General features: G+C 41.5%; 1 protein-coding gene across 3 annotated transcripts in view; it reads right to left on the bottom strand.

Moving 5' to 3' along the window:
- The window catches only part of Gpd2 (glycerol-3-phosphate dehydrogenase 2), a 176,273-nt gene that overhangs the window by 58,700 nt on the left and 91,129 nt on the right, over positions 1 to 26,444 (bottom strand). For all 3 annotated transcript variants that reach the window (XM_041631438.1, XM_041631436.1, XM_041631435.1), the window contains exons 3-6: positions 21,635 to 21,806; positions 7,156 to 7,280; positions 5,746 to 5,843; positions 4,553 to 4,716 (exon numbers count right to left, since the gene is read on the bottom strand). In XM_041631438.1, coding sequence (XP_041487372.1) covers positions 4,553 to 4,716; positions 5,746 to 5,843; positions 7,156 to 7,280; positions 21,635 to 21,806 — 559 coding nt within the window. The remainder of the gene's footprint in view (positions 1 to 4,552; positions 4,717 to 5,745; positions 5,844 to 7,155; positions 7,281 to 21,634; positions 21,807 to 26,444) is intronic.

The raw sequence follows: 26,444 nt of genomic DNA, 5'->3' as shown, positions 1-26,444 counted from the left end.
TTTTCTGTGCAGAGGATTGGAGGACTAAAGTCCAACTCGAGTGGCAAGGCAACAGGAATCCACTCTGGGAACTAGTATTTTTATTTTGAAGGCATGGCCTTGGGTGTGGTGGCACGTGCATTTAATCCCAGCACTGCAGAGTCAAAGACAGGCAGATCTCTGTGAGTTCTAAGCCAGCCAGAGCTACATAGTGAGAACTGGTCTCAAAACACACACACACACACACACACACACACACACACACACAGAAGGCAAGGTCTTATGTAACTCAGGCTGGCCTAGAACTGAGTACGTAGCAGAATATGATCTTGAATTCCTGATCCTGCTGTCTCTGTCTCCCGTGTTGGGAGATCACCAGGATGTGCCACCACTGGGAGGAACTACAAGACTGGACCAAAGCTGACAGCAGAGGAAAGAAGCTCCTCAGGAACAGACTACGCCCCAGCAGCAGTCAAATAATCTAACAAACTGCCAAGCCCCTAAGCAGAGATGCTTTCAACCCTTTTCTGCTTTCTTAGAGAATGGCTTGGACACCACTCTGGGAACCTTAAAGCACACACCGTAGCCAGGATTATCTAACTAGTAGGTCTCTAGCAGTTAAGGATTAGGAGCTTCAGGAGACATGGGGCTATGGTTCAGAGAGAAAGCTAGGGCATGAATTACATAGTTTCGATAAAGAATATAAGAAATTGTAACTGGAGGAAAAATCTGGTATGTGACTTGTATCCTTCATTTCATATGGATTTAACTGAGGAACTTGACATTTACTCTGCCTACATTTAAAAAGATAGCAGTTATTCCTCCATATGTATCAGTTTGTCTTTTAACAGTTAACAGTGAAATATCACAGTGGGTCATACTTATGCCATACCCAAAAATGCCCATGAGAGAACATCAGGAAGTGTGAGAAGCTATGTGTGCTGGAGCACACCTGCAAAGCCAGCAGTGGGGAGGCAGGGAGTAGGGAGAAGATGTCAAGGCCATGCTGGACCACATAGGAAGAGCATGCCTCTGAAAACAAAAACAAGCAAGTAAAATGCAAGAAAGATGTATTCCACTGCTTGTAGGAACTTTTTTGGAGAAATTTATTTTGATTTAATCATATGCAGTAGCTATCATAATTTATTTAGGACTAACTATGGCTCTGAGTAATTAAAAACTTTTGAGCTAGGTAGAGTAGAGCACACCTTTAATACAAGACCTCAGGGGGGCAGGAACAGGTGGATCTCTGTGAAATCAAGGCTAGCCTGGTCTACAGAAAGAGTTCCAGACTAGCCCAAATTACAGAGTGAGACTCTGTCTCAAAATTAAAAGGATAAAATAAGGACAAAATCTTTTGATATTTGTACCTCTAGATGTATGCCTTAAAGCTCTAACAGTTCAGTCGTGAACAGACCGTAAAGGTTATATTAACCCCTAGGCCAACTTCATAACAAAGTCGACTGGTCCAGGTCACTATGTTTCCAAGGCATCATAGTCACAGTGGCTGATGTAACTCTGTTGATGTAATACTAATGAGAGTTCATAGTTAATACAACGCTGACATCATTGAAAACTTCATTTTATGAATATGCATGATCTTCTCATTAGGATCAAGAGTCTCTTTAGGTAAAAATTACACAAGTTGTTTCTGTTTACGTTGAAATAGGTAACTGTATATGAATGTAAGCATGGATTTTAAAGTTACTTCAAGCCTGAATTCATTTTGAAATGACTGGATTGTCTTATGGTCTTGTAACACAATGGTTCCTCATTTTTCTCTTTGCATGTGTGTGGCATGTACATCTGTGCAGAGGCCAGAGAAGACATCAGCATCTCCCTCAGTTGCCTTCACCTTATTCCCTTGAGACAGGGGCTCTCATAGAGCCTGGAGCTTGGTAGGTTTTTCTTAATTTGTTGTTCTTTTCTAGGGGAGGTGGGGGGTAGAAGGCTAGGCTGGCTATTCAGGCAAGCCCTAGCAAGCCTGTTTCTGCTCGTGCCCTCTCCTACCTCCCAGGATCACAGGTACTCAAGGCCATGCCTAGCTATTTACTTGAATGCTAGAGATCTTAGGTTTTAATGCTTCTGAAGTAAGTGCTCTTAGCCAATGAGCCATGTGCATGAGCCCACATGATGGTTACTTGTGAACAAGAGAGTATTCAGTAATAAAATGTTTGTAAAGTATACATACAGCTTTGCCATGGTTCAAAACGATTTGTTTTCTCTCCAAAAGGCTTTGAGTCAAAAACTAGGGTTTTCTTTCCCACTTCTGAGAAAGTGGTTTGGTGCATGAATCCCTTTGCCTTGGTGTCTCTTTCCTCTTCATTTTCACAGGGATACAGCCTGCTCATCACACCAGAGTGGATAAAACAGGAATTGTCAAGATCTGTGAGCACACTGTGAGTGCACATGAATAATCCTGCCCTCTTATATTTTTGCTTTGTCTCACCTTAAATATTACATATTATAGTTTGAATAATTTCAGAACAAAGTGAAAAGGAAAATATTTGATTTCAAGTGGCCAAAGCAATTATATTTCACTTCTTCCATTCAAGACATAAGGTTGTACAATTTAGAAACATCTATTTGAAATTATTCTAAAGGAATTTTCAATAATTTTTGCTCAACTTCTATTTCTGTAGCTTCTAACCAAGAATAAAGATAAATTTATTCTGAATTAGAGGAACTTTTGCTCTTTAATTCTGATAGGATGTTTCCTCTGTTTTATAAAACACAAATTTTCCCTGGATTCACCACAGCAAAAAATTTACTCATAATAAAGTCAAACTAAGACAAACATTAGATATGACATTAATATTCTTCAATGGGTATGAATTTGGAAGGGTTTGTGTGGAAGGAAGAAGAGAAGGACAAGCCCACAAGCATTTCCACACGAGTATAGACAGGATGCTATTTACAGAATCCCTACTCCTCCTGGGCCAGAAGCCTCTTTACAGTAATCACCCAATAAACTACAATGGATTAATGTTAAGGGTCTGTTGCAGAGAAAGCAGATTCACAGTGAAGGTTGTCCTTTAACATGGAGGTTCCATCAAGGGCACCAAAAAAGTAGTTAAGTGCCTTCCCCTGTGGTGTCTCAGATGCTGAAAAACCCGACAAACTGATAATTTTCTAGCTCTTAATGTTTGTCTAAGACCCTTAACATTTTTCTTATATTGTTGCTCCTAGGACATTTTCTTAAGTTTGATCCCTGTTGCCCCTTTTGCACATATACATTCTGCATTTATATATGAAAGCCTGCCAGACAGCTGAATTGATTCAGAAGAGTGACGCTGGAACGAAAAGAGGTTGGGGGGGGGGGGGGCGGATAAAAGAAGAAGAAAGGAAAGATGGGCTTAAAAGCAGATATAGTATCAAATAATATAAACATATGCATCAAATATTCTAAAGCAACACAACCAAAAAACATTCCCTTGTGCTAAGAATTTCTGTATCTAACACCAGATATAAAGACCACATAACGGGTGAAGGGGGGGATCACTGAGATTCAGAGTCTGAGATGTCTCTGTGTAATAAAATTTCTAAACCTTTCAACATGTGCCATCGCCTGTGTCCAGCTAGTTTTCTTATAAATGAATATTCTTACATTAATTTCTAGTCCTGTACACACTTTAAAATGACCAATGAAGATCAATAAATGGCTTTGATTGCACTGGTTTGTATTGTTGCTGTTGGTTGTGGTCTATCCGGAAATGTATTGTTCAGTTTCCTCAAATAAAAATGTACACATTATATTGTGCACACGCATACAGAACAGAAGTCACATTGAACACATAGCAAATGGACATTAGGTAAAGTCGGGTCAGAAAACGTCCACCAGCAGGCAAACACGTAAAAAAACACAAAAGTTTGATTTAACAGATGCATCTATCCTCAACACATAAATTACACGCTCAAGAATGGTGTGTCCTATGCAAAACAAAAACATGTCAATTTTCAGCCCAAGGGGCATTTTTCTCTAGGTTTATAACCCCTCGAAAATAGAGGTTTCATCTAGAAAATCTAACAGATCCTCAGCTGCTTTCAACATCATAATATATTCATAAGGCAAGTATTCACTGCCGAACACAGAAGAAATTGAATGGCATGAGGGTGGGGTGAAATCCATTGCTATGAGAAATGGGCCAAACCAACCATGAGACACGCGTAGAAGTCAAAGAGGGAAAACAATATACAACACAAATAGCCAGGCACCGCAGTGCACACCTGTAACCCCAGCACTTTGGAGGCTGAGGCAGGAGAATTGCCACAACTGTGAAGCCAGACTAGTCTATACAGTGAGTTCCAGGGCAATCTGATCTGGAACATCTTTAAAAATAAAAAATGTTTTAATTAATTAAACAGAAAGAAGAAGCAAAGTACCATGGGTAGTTTTTCAGCCAGTACTGAAAAAGAAAAATAGCTGTGGGTACATTTGTTTGTTGCATAAAGTTAACATTAAAGGCGAGAATGCAAACCGATTCCACTGCAGTGGACTCTAAGGGTCAATGCACTCACGGGGTCACCACTGGACAGCAAACTATCTCGAACAAAGGAAAGGAATGTCACATACCATCATAGTAGACGATGGCTCCTACCAGCTTGTCCTTCTGCAGCATGGGGAAGTGCTCCAGGGCTCTGGATTTGCTGAGGACGTAACTGCTCTTCAGGCAATTACTTCCTGCAACCAGATCATACAGCTTGATTCCCACCCAGTAATAAGGCAGCTGCCACCACCTACAGCATAAGCAGGGAGAAAGGGGTGTTCTTTTAGAAACACAGTATAGCACTATAGAATGTCACCTTAAATTACAAAGAAAGCCATTTAGGGAAAGCAAAGGTAAACCTAGAAGTACTGGTGTGAAAGGAAAAATAAAATTAAAAAAAAAAAAAACCCGAGTCTGTACAGCTGCTTCCGACACTGGCTCAGCTGCCATGCAGGGGAGAACCAATGAGAGTTTATGACCAACTCCATGCCTGGTGCCTGCTGCATCTTAGAATTCTTCAGGTGCATTCAAGATAAACACCCATGCCTGGGTCTCAGGTCTAAAGATGGATCCAACCAATGTAGGTTGGAGGCCTTGGTAATGTAAACCACACTCAGGTTGAAGAGGCCCTCAGCAATCTATAACTAAACACGGGCTGGATGACTAAGTCTGTTTCCAGCCCTACACCACCCGTGTGGCTTAAAGAATTACATAATCCACCTTTATGTGTTACTGGGCCTGTCTCCCACGTAGGACAACGTCACACCCAGTTCTACCATTAGGGGAATGAGTTTGATCGCGTGTAGTCACACCTTGCAGATGAATTTCATCTATGTGAACTTGGATAATAAAAATGCCCAGTATAGCTAGCTGGGTTTTGAGTTGCTACACAGTAGCTTCTGATTTTGCGTCAGGATAATTTGGGGCGTGGCCAGGGAATCACATTTTACGCTGCACATACGACCTCATTCAAATGCCTTAGTAAACACAACTGTTCACCTATGTACTCCAAAAACCTGGAATAAGATTCCATTAATTATAAACAGGGAACTCAACCTCTTTGACTTCAAAATCTGGCCCTTAGACATACGTCCACAGAGAGGATTTAAGAAAACCTATATTTTTAAATACACCAAAGAAAGTATTTGAAATGCATTAAAGGTTAGGGCCATTAAAACCACATTAAGAAATACACACAGAAGTATTGTTTCCACGAGATCCACATTGCTCTGCTGACCTCAGACAAGCACATAGCCTACAGGTTATAGCAAAGGCTTACTTGTAAATTGGAAGCATTATAGGCAACGGAGATGATAAGTGGGGAGCGATTTCTAGTAAGTTGGCACGCTCGTGGAGGGCTTCTTTCACCATCCTATACTGAAAATCAAAACAGAGAAAATGAGTTTGGCAGTAACAGATCATAATATTTTCAAATGGCAAATAGACACCCTGCCAACTGATTGATATACAGAAACCTTCCACCTCCAAGCGAGGAGCGCTCCCTCCTAATCAAATCTCTAATAATACATCATGCTGTCAACCTCAAAGATTTTTTAGAAACCTTAACTGTATTTGCATAGGAGAAAAACATGCTGTCAGAGTTCCCAGGCGTACGATAGTTTCCTGACTTGAGTTACAAGATTATTGTAACCATTTATCTTGCTTTCTCTGGATTGTCCCCTTTCTCAGTTCCCCGGGATGTTTTCTCCAGGTAAGAGATAACAGATTGCTCAAATTCATGGAAAGTTCTCTTGCCTTCCCTAAACCTCGCAAAGATGATCTGTAGCCCTGAACAGCTATTTTACAGATGGTAAAGAGGGCTTTGTCTCGACTCCTGGGGCCCCCATTCTACTTGCCTAAAGAGCGGGCATTATTATTATAATACGAATTTGACACGTGACAATAAGGCTGCAGATATTACAAAATCAGCCAGAACACATCTGAAATCAGTGGATCACGAAGCCCACGCTGCTTTCTTTGCATCCATCACAGGTGCTGAAGAGAGACATAGGAAAAGGGGGACAGATTCAAAGCTGACTTGTCAAGGCGAGAAAGGGGGCCAGGCTCAAAACTTGACAATGGCAAGTCCTTGCTACTGTGTTTTTCCTCGTAAGAAAAGCAGATATGGAGGGAAGCTGATTTTTTTCTCACCCCTCTGGGAAATGTCATTTTCCACACGGCCTTGGCAGTTTTCAAATGATGGCAGACTGGACACAATAAAGTGCGACACACGGAAAGTGTGACTCAGATCATTTTTTTTTTCTCCTGAAGAATATGTCAGCGACAATATGAGTGCATGATCGCAGTTGCAGCTGAGAGACCAATTTGCCACTCGGTCTGCATTACAGAACAGCACCCCTGAAACTGCCCAGAAGTAGCAATTTGGTGGCCACTGGCAAAAACCCAATCACGATTGTTAAAAGGCAACACTTCCAAAAGTGATTCTGTAAATCTGCTACTTTGACATGCTTGTACAGAAAAAGCCCGATTACCCATAAACATGATACGATACAGAACGAACTGGCCCACCTCTCATGAAAGATACCCCGGCAGCATACACTAAACAGGAATTCTGAACAGGAAGAAATGTTTAAAGCCATTAAAAAAAAAAAAAAAAAAAAGGCCTGATTTAATTGGGTAGAGAAAGCATAGTGGCAATTTTTGTTTAACAGCCAGCATACACAATTACCTGCTCAACATCCAACTTCATGATAGCCTTCTGGAGGTATCGCACGCCACCATGGATCAATTTAGTACTTCTGCTGCTGGTCCCCGATGAGAAGTCATCTCTCTCTACAAGGGCTGTTTTTAGTCCTGTGTAACCAGAAAACCAAATTAACTTCTTAAATTACACAATTTGTATGTAATTCATTAAAGGCACTTCTCCAGGGTAGAGACAATCACTGGAAAAATTAGTCTGAACATGGATAAATTTGTATTCAAAGTGTAGTACACTGTCTATATTATAATGAAGAGATTTTAGGCTCTTCCTGAGGGAAAAGCCAAGCCAGAACTAGCAGCATATTAAACTGTGAATGAATCACACCTAGAAAACATTACGGTACAGTTTCATGGCAGCAAGGTTCTCTGGAGTATTTAGGGGGTCAAACGGGGGAGGGGGGCACCATCTTTTCCCACATGGAAATGGGTGTTGTCACTCAGCCCTCAGCATGCAAACTGCTCCATCCCTGCACTCCGTGCTATTGCAATGCATTCACCAGCAAAACTAACCTGACTCCTTCTGTGTGCTGGCTCCTACTTGCAAGTGAGCCTGGGGGGTTATCCAGTGGATACAGTGAGGCAGCCATAGAGAGGGTATGGAACAAGGGACACCCGCAGGTGGGGGCTTCCACGTGATAAAAAATGATGGGAATATGGGGAAGTGCTTCACGGGGTAAAGGACTTCTCACACAAGGGTGCAAGCATGGGGATCTGAGTTCAGTCACCACAACGCACAAAACTATGAACAAAGTGGCACAGATCTGTAATCCCAGCACTCTGACAGAAACAGGAGAATTCCTAGAGACTCATGAATGAAATAGCTGCTGTGTGCAGTGGTAAGCAACAGAAGCCATCCTGCCTCAAACAAGATTGTCCCCTGACTCTGCACACATGAACACTCACACACATAAACATAAAGAGTGAAAAATCAAAGAACTTCTACTGTTGTATTTACAGTGCAATTTAAAGTATTTTCTGATGATACAATTTCATGATTAAAAAGAAATACAAATTAGGACAAATGAACCAGTGCAAAAGATCCGTGGAAAAAGGAAACACTCTCAGGTCTGGAAAGATGGCTCAGTAGTTAGAAGCACTTGCTACTTTTACAGAAGACTTGAATTCAGTTTCCAACACCCAAATCAGGTGGTTTACAATTGCCTGTAACTCCAACTCCTTGGAATATAATGTCCTCTTCTGGCCTCTGCAGGAACCTGCGCTCACTTGCAAATGTACACATGCGCACACACACACACACGCACACACACACACACACACACACACACACACACACACACGAAAAAAATTTTAAAGATAATATTCTTGCTAGGATGAGGCAGAACAGATATAGGCACATTCTAGAAGCTAACCTATCCCCTTTAACTGAAGAGTACTACAAATCTCATAGGGTGAAAATCTACTTCTGATTTTTTTTCTTGTCTTGCAGAGACACCCCGGCATTTTTAAGACTGCAGATGGCAAGCAATGCTCCAAGTTAGTATCACACACCAAGTGAGTTATTAAAATTCACAGATACTGTGGTGTACAGCCATGGACACCACTGGGAAGGCCTGAGGGCTGGTTACCCCTTAGGCAATAGGTAATGTCATGGAATTTAACTGCAGTCATAATATGAGGCAGAAGTAATTTGGAACCTTGCTGCTAGAATGGGAGGAAGTGCATATATCTGGTCCAGAACCATTTAGTGTCAAACGGTTGCTTTTATGACTTTTAACAGTTTAAAAATTCAATGGAAATGCCATCATAAAACCAGAACAATTCCCGTGACTTAAAAACACAAAATATTTGGAAGCAGTGAAGATTGAAAAGTAGAGATTTTTTTTCGCCAAACTGTGGTGGTGCATGCCTTTAATCCCAGCACTCAGGAAGCAGAGGCAGGAGGATCTCTGTAAATTTGACACCAGCCTGTTCTACAGAGTTAGTTCAAGGGTATCCAAGGCTACATGAGGAAATCCTGTCTCAAAAAAAAAAAAAGAAAGAAAAAAGAAAACGAAAAAAGAAGTAACTTTTGATTCAATATCAACGTCCAGCCTAGTAATAACAACAGAAATTACAAGTAAAATGGACCCACATCACTCATTTTAAGCATATATGTCAGAAGAAGTTCTGCAATACCCTAAATTATTAAAACATTACTCATGATTAATTTATTCTGGCTGTCAGTGCATATTTTAAAAAGTATTGAGGGTCCAAGTACAGACACTGGATATGAATGGGGCATGGGCCAGCTGTCAAGAGGCTCTGCTCAGGCAAACAAATGAAGAACAGCAGAGGCCTGCCAGGACCTCCTTCCGAGACAAGAATCTCTCGTCTTCCTGCAGATCAGAACCTGAATTCAGGGCGTGAACCCAGAATTGCACATGCTCAAAAATCACATTCGCCAACCCCTTCGGCACATACTCTACCACCTTCACTTAGTAAGTCCGACAGAGTCCTTTTGGTATTCTAAATTGGTCCTTTTTTTTCTTCAGTTGAAGATCAGACGAGGGAGTTGACTTTCAGATGGTATTTAGGAGCCACATTATTTAAAATGTGCCTCTCTTTAAACCCTAGCATCACCATTATTGCATCAAGATGCTTGTACCAGGGAAGTGAGCCTGAGAGGACAAGAAGAGGGTATCCAACCTCTGCTGCCTATTTGGGCAGCCCAAAATGTTCTCCAGGCTGTGATCTTAGATCCGCCAGATAGTCCTCACTTGAGTGTGGTCTGTGCGCAGTGCCCCCCTCCTGAGCAGAACATAGCAGCCTTGAAGGCAAGCTGCTCCCCATACTCAAGAAGTCCACCTCTCCTCACCTCACTACACGGGGGCGCCAGCACTTGCTCTAGTGAAGCAAGTTGTCAGGCAGTACATGTAAGGAACCAGGAGGCCCCAGATGACAGGTCACGAGGAGTCCAGGCCTCAGTCCAGCAGCTAGGGAAACTGAACCCTGCTGGCAGCGTGTGAGTGAGTCACAGAAAATACACGGCCTGTAGACACACAGAGCTCGCTGTGACTCCCGACCTTCCCAACAGACATGAAACAGGCATTCCTGTTTAAGCCACTCAAATCTGTGAAGAGATTTACTGGTAATAAAATTCCTGTAGAAGGAATGGTGATGTCCAGTTAAGGTTGATTTTTTTTCCCCCTTCATATTTTACTTATTTTACTGTGTGTGTGTGTGTGTGTGTGTGTTTCTCCCTTGGTGTGTGTATGTGCACCACATTTGTGCAGTAGCACAAAAGGTCAGAAGAGATACCCGATCCCCTGGAGTTACGGATGGTTTTGAGCTACCATGTGAGTGCCAGGAATCAAACCTGAGCAGTAAGCACTCTGACCTGCTGAGCCATCTCTCTAGTACGCCAACTTGGTTTTTAATCACTTCTGGGTAGGCAGCCTTCAGCAAAGTCTGAGTTCACAGGGCCTTGATCAAGATGGGTGAGTGAGAGAGAGGGCCTATCGTAGGCAGAGGCCAACTTAAAAGCAAGCTGATCCTACTAACACCACCCGTCATTCCAGCCCTGGGTCACTGAGGCTGGAGAATTATGAGTTCCACACTAGCCTGAGATGTATAATGAAACCATGGAAAAGGAGAGGGAAAGATGAGAAGGATAAAGGGGGAGGGAAAGAGGAGGGAGGGTGTGTGCCTAGCCTTGTCCCACGCAGCTTGCCCCTGGGGACGGGAATCCCATGAGAGAATGTGATAACACACTGGGGCATTTGAATCCTGTCCTAAAAGGCCATTATTGGCCTCAACAGCAATTACTGGATATCCTCAAAAGGAAAACGCCTCCGAGAAGACGTCTACGGGACACACTTCATTTAAGTAATACGCATTAGTGCCTAGATGCACTACACTCTATTCAGTTCTGGGTGGCCAGTTCCAGGAACCAGAGTTTGCTTGGATTTTTTTTTTAAGCAAATTTTAATTTTTTTTCCCCACAAGTTCTCAGACTTAGCTGAAGTACTATTATGTTGGTCATCAAGGGAAATGCTGAAGAAATCTGATGGACTGGGGTTCTAGAAAGATTTCTTTGGGTGAGGGGGTGGGGATGAGGCTGGAGAATTGGCGATAGCAGACCCAAGGCCCACAGTGTAGTCCTATCTCAGGAGTCCTATCTCAGGAGGCAGCTCTAGCAAGAGGTCTCAGGGACCTTCTTGTCACGGTGGATTTTTCTTTCCCAAACTGACTCTGTGAGCTGTCCAGGGACTTAGCAAACCACTTCAGGCAGGTATTCCAGGACACTTACAGTCAAGTTCCAGGTGCCTGCTTTTTCCTATAATAGGTGTTTTAGAAGTTATTCATATGTATTTCCGTGAGAAACCACAGTGAGCAGCAACGAAATTTAAAGCAAGCCTTTCCATCACACCAGGCTCTCTTCTGTGGTGCCATCTTATTATCTCTTGTCAAATTACCAAGCCACCCACCAGAATTTCTGCAGAGAAATGAGGCTGCTTTTCTCAAAGCGAACAACAAATGTAGTCTCCAAAATGACTGCCAAATAGGTGTATGAAATCACCAGGTTACCAAAAAATCACTTAAATTACAAAAGAAAGGACGCAAGCCTAAAACATCAGAACCATGACACGGTCGACTACGCCATGCATCAAGTGTTCCAAATCTCTTGAATTTGCTGGATGGGAATATAGAGAAAAAGTAACAGAGTCAAAACATGACCAGATGTCTCAGCCGAATCTGTGACTCCATTCTTTGATTACTTAACTAAAAGTGTGAGCCTTTAAATGTTTATGGTGTGGGGGGGAGGGGGGCATTGGTTGGGGGCATAAGTTCTTGCTATGCATCACAAGCTCCCTTGTAACTCACTGTGTAGCCCACTGTGTAGCTGGAAACACTGCCTGCACCAGCCTCCCCAGGGCTGGGATTACAAATTTCCATCACTGGATTCTAATTGTTCTGGTTATTTATTTGTTTTATCTTCTTGGTCTAATGCCCCCCCCCCCAAGATGGTTGGTTTTGAATGAAAGGCTTTGTTTCCTAAAGATAAGGTAAGGAAGTAAAAGAGGGTCTGTTGATCCTCTTAGAGTAACTGCATGTATTTTCGATGTGGCACTCAATCCTTAGCCTTTGCAATTTTGGGTAAGGCTGGGTTGAAGAGATCAAAAGGAAGGTTTGTTCCTAGGATGCAAACAACCTCTTGCTGAGAGCTGAGGAGGCCAGGTGGTGGTGGTGCACACCTTTAATCCCAGCACTTGGGAGACTGAGGCAGAGGGATCTCTGTGAGTTCAAGGCCACCCTGTGCTGTACAGACTGGACCTGTCTAAAGGAGGAAGAGAGCTGACACAAAGGTGACCCCAGCACTTGGGATCCCACACCTTTAACCCCAGCACTAGGGAGGTGGAGACAGGAATGATCTGAGGTTGCAGTCTGAGGAGAGGATCGCCCCTGCGATCTGAGCATTGGTAGAGGTGAAAGGTCTCTCTTGTGGCCGGTCACACCACTTCACTGATCCTTCGGCTTTCACCCCCTCATATCTGACTCCGGGTTTTATTCATTACGACAATGAGAATTGGTGCTACAGTCTGCTTTCGTTCATCTTCACCCCGCGTGTCAGCACACCTAAACCCTATCTTCCAGGGAGGGTGCGGGATGAGCACCAAACACATCTCTGTTCTGACTCGTCCGGCCTAAGGGACACTGTAGAGCTATTTCCAACTAAAACAACTCATGGATCCAGACAGTCGGATGAATGCAAGGGAATAATTACAACCTAAAGGGAGAAACGATACGACATTTAACTCTCACAACATGGAATAGAACAGAAGTATATTTTAATACCTTTTACTGATTATCTTATTATGCATGAAAACATGCTCAATATAATAAATGCGGAGATGCGCAGAGAACAAAATAAAACTCCTGTAATTACACCACTCAGAGATAACCACAGTTGACATTTGGGCGTTTAAACATTCACATTTTCTGTGCATGTATATAATCACATACGTACAGTTTTGCAAAAACGGGATCATATTTAAAGTTTTTTTCATTTAACACTGTTTATTATAAACATTTTGTAATCGATAAATATTGTATGTAATTTCATTGTTAGAGCCTTTTAAAGTATTACATTAAACGTTTACTATGCCTTATTTATTCAGTTCCTTGTTTTTGAACACCTGTCTTCACTCTTTCAGGTTGTGCAGCGCGATTATATTTTCCTTTAAAGTCCCTCTATCTGTAATTATTTCATTAGGATTAAATTTCAGAAATGTGACTGTTAGAGTTTGCTAGATGGAAAGCAGGAACCATCGCTATGAAATAATCAGAGGCCCCAAGGCAATAACACAAGTCAAAAAGTTACGATTGTGCCTTAGTAATGCAAGCATATGCACCAAATCTGCGTGCTGCATGGGGAAAGATGAGGTTTTAAACAAAGATGAGATTCTCTTTCTTTAAACTTTGGGCACCTATTTGGGTTTCTGAGCCACTGTCATTACTAATACAGAAGACTACCCCAAAGGCCTAATATGATGGACTCCTTCCTCTAGGATGGCACCTACAAGGAGCTAACAGGAACCCTGGCAAGCCAAGGTCTGGATCCAATACTTTGTCTGGCATTCTGACAGTGAATGTTTTGTACAGGTGTATAAAATATTAGATATTCATTATTTCAATTCCTCTGGCTATGCCCATATTAGGAAATGGATAAACACATAACTAATACATAACTGGTAACTTTGACTATATCATTAACATATTTTATGTTACTTAAATATACATTCAATTGTAAAGTCACAAAATTGTGTTCATAACATAATAATATAGTTGCAGGAAATGAGAGGTTCTACTCTAGTTCCTTCTTTTCACCTTGTTATTATAAAAATGGTCTGTATCAAGTGGGGGAAGTGTAAGACAAAATGATAAAAATAATACAATAGCCAATGGAAACTGAGGTTAATTATTTAAAATGTTTTGTGTGTATTACTATAATCTTACTGAGCTTAAGTCTATAGCCTGTATTCATTTGTGCTTAAAATATACGTGTAATTAAGTTATTCTTCCATAATATTCTTTTCCGACTTATAACTTATCTTGGCTATTTTCTTGGCAATTACTTACAGGTCTATCTGATTTTCTTTCTTTCGTTTTTTTTTTTTTTTTTTTTTTTTTTTGTTTTTTGAGACAGGGTCTCTCTGCAGCTCTGGAGCTTGTCCTGAAACTAGCTCTTGTAGACTAGGCTGGCCTCCAACTCACAGAGATCTGCCTGCCTCTGACTCCCAAGTGCTGGGATTAAAGGCATATGCCTCCACCACCTGGCTTTATCTGATTTCTATAACTGACTAACATCTTTATTTATGAAGTCATTCCCCAATATCTTGCTACCATAAATACTGTTATAAATAAAATTCCGAGGGCTAGGGAGGCCAGGCTCTGAAAGTACTAACCATACAAGCCAAATTGGATCCCCAGAATCCACATAAAAAGATGTGTATAACAATGTGATTCTAATCCTAGCATGCCTACTGTGGTCACGCATTCACACACAAGTACACACAGAGACACGAACAGAGGTGCATACATGCAAACATTAGTTTTTTAGATAACAAAAATTTAGTTAGTAGGGCCATTACACACCCATCTTTGAACAACTCCTGCTTTCTTTATTCAAACAAAACTACTTAAAAAGATGAGGTTGATTCAAAATTAAGATAAACACTCCCTGGACCAGAAGTGAGACAGAACAGAGTGCTCGGGTCAAACACGTCTGTCCCGGTGGGCTCAGAATCTGGGAATACGATCCTAAAGGATAAGAAATAGAACTATTCACTGTGAGGAAACAAAAAAGGCAGATGAGCCACGGAAAGTTGAGACTGAAGAAGGGTTCTGCACTTTGTACGGGAAGTTGCCCAGCTACTCCTGACCACTGTCTAGGGCTGAGGACTATCTGCTGGGTCCCAGCCGGATGCAGGAAGATAAACCCAGCCAGAGCACACCACCAGAGCCAAGGCTGCAGCTGGCTCATCATATAGTCAAGATGAACATGGGACAGGCAGAAGACCCAGGGAGAAGAAAAGTTCCGGACAGATCTGAAAGGCAGCAGCAACTAGGAACGGATGAGAATAGAAAACTATCCAAGGAAAAGAAGAACCAATCAGTGAAAAGAGAGTTCAGTGGTGAGCCCACCAGGCTCCAAGCACAGTCCCACTCAGGGGCCACACAGCCCTGATTAACTGAAATGGGTCACAAAACAAATACAAAAGTTATAAACCTGGGAGAGCAATGAATGCGTAAGGAGGGGAAGTGTTGACAATGGTGACAGAAGAAAGGATGAGGAGAGACAACGATCATAATACATTACATACATTTATTCAATTGTTTAAAAACTAAGTTCATTAATAATTAAAAAACAATCTAATATGATAGAAAGGGGAAACAGAAACAAAATGAAAAGGTTAAATTGGACCAGAGCAATGGTTGAATATTGCTCTTCTAAAGGAGCTAAGTTCAATTCCTAGCACCCAACTAGAAACTAACAAGCATCTGTAACTCCAGTGCCAGATGGTCCGGTACCTTCTTCTGACCTCTACAGGCAAAACACCCATACATATAAATAAAATAAATAAATAATAAAAATGTTAAAGAGTGAATAAATAGACAGTATTTATTTAAATACTGTTTATAATACACAAAGCAAAGCACTGAAAATATTTAAACTGGACATAGTGGCGCATGCCTGTAATTCCAGAACTCAGGAGGTAGAGGCAGGAAGGCCAGAAGTTCAAAATGACTCTCGGCTACCTGACTTAATTTGAAGTCAATTTGTGCTATCTGAATCCCTATCACAAACAAATGCACTACTTTAAACAAACCCTGTTTGGTATAACAAGTGTTTTCCACATTTCATATGGTCTTACTTTATTGTTTTTTGCAACAGATAAAAACTCTTGTTGTTTTGTTTGCAGCAGCGCAGGCTCCAACCCAGAGTCTTGCACACACTAGGTAAATGCTCTGTAAGAGGACGCTAAACTTTCCATCCACTTCTAAACTCTTCCTTTCTTTCTACTCTTCTTTCTATTACGTTGCCACAGAATTCTATAGTAGTTTTAAAACACTTCAATAATTGATACGTCCTCTACGATATATAACAATAGCCTAGTAATCTAGGAGATGGCACAGGTTTGATTCCCAAGTGAGTCTGACACCATTTTTCAAGTTTTTCCTGCCTGACTCCTGACAAAGGAAATCACTGTATTAAAACCGTGTTAAAGATCAAACAGAGGGTTGCACACCGTTAATCCCAGCACACAGGAGGCAGAAGCAGGCAAATCTCTGTGCATTTGAGAACTATCTAGTCTACATAGTGAGTTCCAAGGCTATGCAGAGAGACCCTGTCTCAAAAAAAAAAAAAACCCACAAAGAACAAAAATCAAAAACGCAAAAAGTTAAATTTCCAAAATAACAGTCAGAAATTTGCAACATTACACCATTTCCAGTGTCTAGCAAGGACTGAGCTTGCTTTCTGCTGTTTAAACCCCTGAAATGCGATTTCCCTCACTGTTCTAGCTTTATTCTTATTGCTGTAATAAAAAACTCACCAAAACCAACTTACAGAAGAAAAGAGTTTAGTTCACTTTATAGCTGATAGCCCATCCTCAAAGCAAACTAACCAGTAACTTGGAGTAGAAACCATAGGAAAGCAGTTTACTGGTTTCCTCAGCCACCCCTTTTATACATCCTAGACCCGAAGTTCTCAGCCTTCCTAATGCTACGGCTCTTTAATACAATGTCTTGTGTTGTGATGAAGCCCAAGCATAACATTATTTCACTGCTGTTTCACAGTTGTAATTTTGCTACTATTATGAACCATAATGTGAATATCTGATATGCAGGATGTCTAATATGAGAACTCCATAGGGATCACGACCCACATGATGAGACCCACTAGCTTAGGCCTACCTCTGTTGGGGGTGGTACCACCCACAGGGAGCTTGACCAATCTGATGGATCAATTCCTCAATTAAGGTTCTCTCTTCCCAGGTGATTCCAGTTATGTCAAGCAGACAAAAAGCTAACTGCACACCCGACTCCCAGGAGCAGTGTAACAGAATACTCAAGCATATAGGCCTATAGCCTCCAGAAAGAGTCAAAGCTCACTCAAGGCTCTCCTTCTTTTGCAATTTTTTTCTACAATGCATAAACCTTTGATTATGGAAAAGAATGTTACTATTACACTCCAACTATCCCTGAAAGTCTAGAAGTTCTATGTAAGAGACACTTACTGAAAGTCAGAGATAAATGGCAGTGAGACCAAACTTGGAATTTGCTGCATCCCGCATGCATAGTCTGTGTCCTGACTGTGCTGCACCGCCCAGACTTAAAAGCAGCATGGTGAGAGTCAAGAGTGGCCAGTCGTACACCACGTTATAAACCATAAGTACCTGTACATTGTTTTGTCTTTAGGGTTTCTTTAAAAATTTATTATTTTTATGTATCTGCCTTTGTGCGTTCATATGCATCATATGTGTACAGAAGCCCATGAAGAACAGAGGGCATCAGGGCCTTTGGAGATACCGTTGGCTCATGTACTGGTAACCGAACCTGGGGCTACTTAAAGAGCAGTGACTGTTCTTAACTGCTGAGCCAACCTCCCCGTCTCTCCAGCCCCTGGCATTTAGGCTTTTGAAACATGTCTCAGAACCTTGAACTGATCCTTCTGCCACCTGTCACTCACAGCTGTGATATACACGCAGGTAAAGTCACATAAAAAGAGACAAAGGAAACACCTTCAACAGCTGGGAGAGACTGCAATAATCAAAGTCTCCTCCTTTCTGTTACCTTGGGAGCAAAGCCCCCACGATGGTGCCTGGGGAACCATACTTCAGTCGAGAAACTAGCCACAGATGTGAACAGTGAGGCCATTGCTATTGATCATAGCCCTGCAGAAGAACGTCAGCCAAATTGGGCATGTTATGTTTATGAAATAATATTCCCAAATGAAACAAAGGAGAATTGATTCCTGAAAAGCTGTAGACGGGTGAGAATGTAAACAAATGACCGTTATAAGGACTCCACAACTTCGCCTCCACTGTCTTTGTTTTACCACTGCGGAAATTACATTTGCGCATAGGATTTTATCTAAAAAGCTAGTGTAAACATTTCTATACAAATCCTTTCATATCTAGTGGTTCCCCGCAAAACTTTGATGTCCTGAAGAAAAAATCTAATTATTACTGGTAACTTTAAAAGATCACAGTAATTTATTTTTGTCAAATGTGACTAAAGATTAATGGATACAATCAGGAATAATTTGGTAAAAACATATCATACACAGAGAAAGCAAAATTTGTTGTTAAGTGAAGCATCAAATATAATAAAAGAGCAAATTCCATGAATGAACAGCAACAATGCGCAATTCATTAACCAAAGGCCCATGGTTATTTCACACTTCAGAGGGCCACTGATATAATCAGAAACCACAGTAAGAGGATAAATACACACTACCTTCAGCACCTCCTTATGTTTTAATTATAAACACTATGACCATCCCATCTGTAAATCATAAACTTAGAAAAAGACAGGCAATTATTCTAAGGTGGTGATCAATATGTCACAAAATATTAAGTGCATATCATTTTCTTAGATGTTATTAAATATAAGACTCTCATGAAAACTCCAATCATCATCTTTGTGGTCATCATCACTACCACTACCTACAATGCACTACCACTACCCACAATTCTCTAATCATTACCGAATGCCTACTTCACTGCTCAAAGGAAAAAACTGTATTAGTTAACATCTTACTAGTTCTTGCATGTTCAGAGCTTGTCCAGAACTTAACTCATAGCAGTAGGGCTTTAAATACGGAAGAAAAAAACATGAGGCTGGAGGTGCAGTTCAGTCGTTATGTACTTAGCAGGCCTGAGGCGCCAGGTTTAGCATCCAGCACACACACAAAAACACAAAAATAGCCGGATATGCTGTCACATGCCTGAAACCCAAGTGTCTGAGAGGCTAAGTCAGGAGCATCTAAATTTTGAGGCCAGGCTGGCTGACCTAGTCAGCTCATGTCTCACAAACAAGTATGTGGAGAGTGATTGAGAAACACATCCATCATCAACTTCTGTCCTCAGTAGACATGCATACTTGCAAAAACCATACACAAGTGTGCATGCATACTACACACTCACAAAAAGAAGCAAACAAAAAACTTCATTCGCTTACTGAAAACACACAAAACGGCATTTTCCATTGACAAGAATAAATACAACGTACACAAAACCCTACTAAATACAGTTATTGAAAGAAGCCCACTATAGGAGAGTAACTACAACTGATCTTGTCTACATTTTCAAACAGAATAGAGGAAATACATGAAGAGAACAGAGGTGACACTTTGCAATAGGAGAAAAGAAATAAGGTTGTGTGATGGTTTCATTGGGATTCCCTCAGGGTCCTCCAGTCACCCCGGATGTCAAGCTTCCTCTACCTGCCACCTTGCCTTCTTCACCTCTAGATCTGTCTTTAAACAGTTCCCTCTGCTTCGATAAATCCTTCCTCATTTATTATCATTATTATTATATTTCTCCATTTATTACTGATAACTAGTAAATTTGAGAATTGTTCTGGGTTCTAATCTACTTTCTCTGGTTTATATTTCTCTGCTTCTTGGCAGTACTAGATGTACACACAAACATTCATATTCTCTCCCTCTTCTCCTTCTCCCCCTCCCCTCCTCTCTCTTCTCTCTTTCTCCTCTCTCTCTCTCTCCTTCCCTCCTGCTTCTCCCTCATGGATAACAATCTCTATTTTCCAACTTTGTTAAAAAAAAAAAAAACTTTCCTTCACTATTATCTTCTCTATACGGTGGCTGTATGTATTCCCCTATTATTTTCTCTATAAGATGGTGGTATGTATTTCCCTATAATCTTCTCTATAAAATGGCTGTATGTGTTCCCCTATTATCTTCTCTATAAGACAGTGGTATGTTTATTCATCACTTAAGTTTCTTCCTTCCACACATAAGTGGAGCATAGCACACAGACGTTCTATATCAGTTCTCAGGTCCTTTCTGCAGGGTCCCTTTCTTCTGTTTTAGAATCGTTACCCCTGTGCAAACTAGGGCACATCTGGGACAGCCCCTTCCTCATTTTTCCCCAGGACTATGCTGCACACTCTCTTCTTCGACTGCATATTCAACTTCAGTCCTGCACTGAATTGTTCCTCCTGCCTTCACAAAACAAAAACAGAGAAAAGAAAGAAAAAATCCTTCCACAGATGGCTTTCTTCTCAACCCCATTTCACCATGGCATTTATCTCCCTCTGGAGAGTCTGTCGATGTGTCTGCACCCTCCAAATTACCCTTTCTTCACCTCCAGGATCTCAGGAGGCCTGCTCAGGAAAGTCAAGGTCTTCACCTGATATACTTCCTGCCTCTCAACCCCTCCCTCTTCATCTTCCTATCTGGCCTCGGGGCTCCCAGTTAAAGTACCTGCTGTCTCCACATGAGCTGATTTTATGCAGTTCCGCCAGCATATTTCTTCGGTCCTGGTCCTTCTCAGAAAGTAATAGTTGCCTATTAAACTGTTATATGTGCTGGCAGCCTTTCAGCTCCTGTGCACTCTATCGATGAGAGAGTTTACACCTACAGACGGATGTACCTATGTCTCTAATCCACACACTGAAAGGTATGTGTTCTGTATAATGTGATCTATACACAAAAGCTCCCTAAAGCACTGACCACAGATCATCTTTGTATTCTCTTGCAGTGCCTTGTATACGATTATGCATGCAGGAACTACCTCAAATAGTTACAAAATTGAAACGAAAAGAATGATTATATGTTTTTATGTAAATGAAGAAAACAACTGGGAATAGGAGGAAAAATAAGTTCTCTGGCTGACTCCTACTAGAGAAAGGATTCTCTTTGGCACAGAAGATTGTCACCTACCTAGAAGATATTAATTCTTCTGAGTAGAGCAGTCCCAAGCCCAACCTCCCATAAAGATAGAATTATAGCCCCTTTCCATTCTCCTGCCCAGGTTGGCCAGAAAGCTAAGCTCAAGCTGCCTTGTGATGACTGGAAGCTGTTCTTCTCACCTGCTTTGGCATGTTTGAGCATAATCCCCCTCAAATTATACACCATGATTGGAGATGTGAAACTTGACAACTGAGGTCAGTGGGATAGCAGAGTAGACTCTAGAGTGTCTATATTTTAAATGTATCATGATTCAAAATAAATAGAAAAATATTAGGCTATGAGGTTTACACGAATGAATTTTCAAGACTATAGAGTTTCATTTTTAAATAAATCTGCTGAAGTGAAATATTTTTAGTTATATTTAATTTTAAAACTATATAAGTGCCTAGATTTTTTTTAAAATTGCGAGAGTTTTCATGAAGGATGGAAAACTGGGGAACACCAAGAGAAATGTGAGCTCAAGAGTCAACACTGTCTTCACGTACAATACTAGAAGATGACTCACCTCTGGTGACAGCATCTAGTGCACAGCCACTTCCTGTGGCTCCTCCTCCAATAACAAGGATGTCAAATTCCGATGTGTTCTGCAGCGTCATGAGCTGAGCTTCTCTGGAGGGAGGCTCCCTGTTCACAGGCTCTGTGAGGCACTCTGCTGCTTCCACATAAGCCAGGCTCACCTGAGGGAAAGGGGGAAGGTTCTGGTCACACATCTGGAATGCTAATTCAGCAAAGCATACAGTGTACTATAAAGAGATTCATAATGGACACAAGGGCTACCAGTCCTAGCCCATGGTCCACCTGCAGTCACAGGAGCAGCGGTGATGGGGCCGGCTTTAGTCCTTTACATAGGTCTCAGTTATTTACACACAGAACACGTGGTTTCACATTCAATATCTCAAATATTTGCTTGTGTTTTAAATATAGCAAAGTTTAATTATTTCTAGCACTATGTAGCAATTCCGAAATGTTTTACCTAAACCAATTTGAGGAATCAGAAGGAAGGGTTTTACCTGGTAGTATCAAACCATTCAGACAAGGTTTAAAAGTACAGACATCATGTGTGAGGGGGAAACAGAACTTTATAACCATTGTGCATTTTCTTAAAAGTATATGTTTCGTATGCAATTCTAATGACAAACGTATACTCTTAATTTTTTGATTTGTGATTTGTTGACAGTACCTTGTTGAAATAAGCAAGGCTGGGTTTGGTGACTCACACCTTTATTCCCAGCATTTGGAAAGCAGAGGCAGGTGGGTAGATCTCTGTGAGTTCAAGGCCAGCCTGGTCTATATACTGAGTTTCAGGACCACCAGCACAACATAATAAGGAGAAAGAGAGACCACATGAAAACGAGAGAGTTCCAGAACCAGAGCTTAAGGTCAAGCACACAGAAAAATAGGTATTTGGGACTTGCCTCTCACACTACTGTGTGGATACATTTAGCACAATGCAGAGTAATTGATGCATGTTGTTCCTTTAGTTATCCAAAGATGACAGCTTCTGTTTCCCTCGATTCCATGGCAGTATCAGCACAGTGAAGGTTCTCCTTCCACTCTGACCTAAGTCACCTATGAAGCTCGGAGTGACGAGGGCCAAGCTCGCTCAAGAAGAGGAGCTCTCTGGTCTTTGCAACATGGTCTTTTTATGTATCTACAAGATGGCTTGGAATTCTTTATGCAGCCCAGACTGGTCCCTAACTGGCCCCACACTGGCCCCAAACAGTCCCAAACTGGCCCCAAACTGGCCTAAGGGCTGGGCTTACAGTGTTCACTCGGATATCCAGCTGTGGTTACTGCATGGAGACTATTCTGTTCATTCAAGATAAGGTATTTAAAAAAAAAAATTCAGATAAACCAAACTACTGCCTAGGACTGGATTAATTATTATCAAGCCAATTGCATTTCTATGGAAATAAAGCCAGAAGTCTAGAGAACATTGTGGAAAGCCTGTCTTGGATCACAGAGACCCAGCTTGAGTCTCTGCACCCCTGTCTTGAAAGTCTGATAATCTTGGGTTCAGTCCGTAGGACCCACATAGCAGGGAAGAACAGACTCCAACAAACTGTTCTTTGACCTCCACACTTATAACAGAGTGCACCCATTTTTAAATTATTAATTAAAATGCCAAAACTCAAAAACATCCCATTCTGCATGTAACTCTTCCTGTTCATGTATTAGTAACTGTTCCCTCATGTAACAAGCCAAATAAAAGAAACTGCTAAGTTCTACGAAGGACTGGGCTCCTCGAGCTATGGTCTGTCTTCCTCACCTAATGAGAAGAAAAATAGAACACACAGAAAGATAGTATATACAGACATAACACATTTGTAGAAAAAGCAAATGCCAAAACAGGGGGTGGGGTAGACTCTGACCACTGTGGGGAGGGAGGCGGAACTGTGCCAGGACAGATGGGGAAAACTTGGACATGGGACTGACAAGTGACTAAACCGCCCGAGCGTTTTCACACGTCAACAGAATCGCTGACATTTTCTGCCTGGTAAGTTTTCTAGAAATAGTCGAGAAATAAGTTTAAAGACCATATCACGGTATAGTTCATTAGAACTTGTTAATTCCAAAAATGCCCTAGTCTGTTCTAACCATGAAGATTCAACCAGGGCTTCTCCTCAGCAGGTGGGGGAGATTTGAGGAGCATCCGTCGCTCCCCATTGGTTACGTGGTCCTGCAAGCTTCCTGACCTTTTGTGGGAATAGTCTTAGCCTGCCTTATCTTAATATGAAAAACACCTCTTTCATCTTTATGGTGGCTACATGCCTGTCATCTCAATGCCCAAGAGGCAGGGAGACAGGAGGATTACATACTTGAGGACAGCATGGACGACTACAAACAAACAACCTTTCCTTATATGGAATGTATGTCTCCAACATCTCATGTTCCCAACATTTACCCGAAAAATTCACAAGAGATTCAGAAGCCCCTGAATCATCCGGCTTTAGTATTTACTCACTAAACTCACTATTAACTAGGTTTTTACATGCACACCATTATCTTCTTCATCACAAGACACCCCATGCCCACAACACAACTGACTGTCACTCAATTCGGTATACAAGACAACTATTTTTCTCCCACTTTTTGTACCTCTCTTTCTTAGCTTCCTTTGGATACCACTCAACTGCCCGACAGTAATGAGTGAGTAACCTGCCTCTTAGGTGTGTCCTGCTCATTCTTTTCAGATGGCTAGGAACTCTCTAGAGAATCTCAAATGGTCCATATCATCCTATACTCTTCATGACACAATAATTTCTAATTTGGGGAACTCCATATATCAAATGGCTAATTAATTATCACTTATAGTTGGATGTCACATGTGTGTCTCAATATTGGTATCATGGCTTTATCTCCCCAAGCTATTTTTTAACCTGCCAGCAATCAGTGTTCTTAATAATTACCCACAAGAAATGACTTTATTTGTAATGCTGCCAAAGAAAGAGTTTAGGGTAGTACTTCGCCTAGTGTCTTAGATACTTTTCCAGTTTCTCTCTCTCTCTCTATCTCTCTCTCTGTGTGTGTGTGTGTGTGTGTGTGTGTGTGTGTCCATACCTTAGACCCAGTACACCAGAGGCAGATGCAGATGGATCTCTGAGTTCAATTCAAAGCCAGCCTGATCTAGAGTGAGTTCCAAGACAGCCAGAACTCACGCAGGGAAACTCTGTCTTGAAACCTCTCCCCTAAAAAAAAGGAAGGAAGGAAGAAAGAAAGAAGGAAGGAAGGAAGGAAAAGAAAGAAAGAAAGAAAGAAAGCTAGACTTAGAATCCTGTACTACATGATTGTGACCATTCTATATAAACAATGTTCAGCAAAAAACCAAGAATGGGATCAGAAAACAGGTCAGTGATCCGTGATTCACCACATTTTAAGCTGTTCCCCAAATCATACCTCAGTAAAATTGACTTAACAGTAGGAACCAGCTGTGGGCACAGCACTTGTGTACTGGGCAGTTTTATAAGGCATGTAGCTTTTTTCTGCTCATTGAATCTGCACAGTAAACCTTCGTGAGGTCCATTAATATCGGGGGGCTGCTGACTGTTGCAGAAGTTGCACTGAGGAGTTCCTCCAATTTAAAAATATATATTTATATACACACAGTCCAATTGAGGGTGATTTATTTAATTTCTGACAGTACTTAAAAATAACATTTTATTTTTGTTTATTTCTTTCGAAAAAAGCTGGAAACTGTTGCAACTGAGAAGCTAAGCACCACGCTTATTTTAGAGGCAGTAAACACAGCCTAAGGCCCTACTTAGAATTATGACAGGAAAAAGACTCATTTTGGCTTCAGATGGCTTTGAGTAACAAAAACACATCTGCACTCTACCTTCTCGAGAACATGCTAATTTCAGGGAACTAAAGAAGCGGGCAGAGATAACAAAGCAGGGGTGGTAAATTATGACACCCTTTAAGAAAAGGATCTTTGCGCTCTCCTCCTGCCTTTTCTGGGTCTCCCTCTGCCAAGCCTGACAGGGTGGTTAAACAGGGATCTGGGGGATGAGCTCTGCTGATGGATAGATCCAGAATGTCCTAAGTTGACTGAAAGACCAAAATGCTCCTGAGATGATGGACTCTGCACCACTCACTCAACAAATGACTATTTGGGGAAGTCCCTCAAGCATTCTATAGACTAGGCGGCAAGAGGACACAGAGACAGTTCTAATATGACTTTCACCGGTGTTTAAGGCTGAGAAGAAGCTAAAAGGGTGTGTGTGTGTGTGTGTGTGTGTGTGTGTGGTGTGAAGCTAAATCAGCAGAGTACTCACCTGGCATTTATATATTTGCTTAGGTAATATATTCACCTGGCATTTATAAAACCCTTGGGTGTTGGGTTCAATCCCCAATACTACATCAAACAAGTCGGGCAGTACATGCCTGTAATCCTAACACTCATCCACAAAAGAATCAGAAGTTTAAGGTCATACTCAGTTACACAGAGAGTTCAGGGCCAGTTTAGCTATAAAGGAAGGAAGGAAGGAAGGAAGGAAGGAAGGAAGGAAGGAAGGAAGGAAGGGCCAGTCACAGAAGGCATCTCGTATATCCTGGCCAAGCTTCCCTAGAAAGGCCAGCTAAATCAAGCCAAGAGTGGTGAGCATCAGCTGGGTGAAACCAGGAAAGGAAGCGGGAAGAGCATGTGTTAAGTCTAGAATATACTATACATGTCTGCTCTTTGCTGTCACATACTCCCTTAAAATCTGGCTTGCATATCCAACTTTAAAAACTGCTCAGTGTCACATAAATCTCAAGATTCCTAACTGAGATTAATGACAAATAAGAGCCAGCAGTTATGGCCCGTAGATAAGGCA

Source organism: Microtus oregoni, unplaced genomic scaffold (assembly GCF_018167655.1).
Source record: "Microtus oregoni isolate MIOR12 unplaced genomic scaffold, Mior012 000037F_ref0000500, whole genome shotgun sequence".
Lineage (NCBI taxonomy): Eukaryota > Metazoa > Chordata > Mammalia > Rodentia > Cricetidae > Microtus > Microtus oregoni.
Note: the sequence above shows the minus strand (reverse complement) of the source record. Positions and strands in the feature narration are given on the sequence as shown.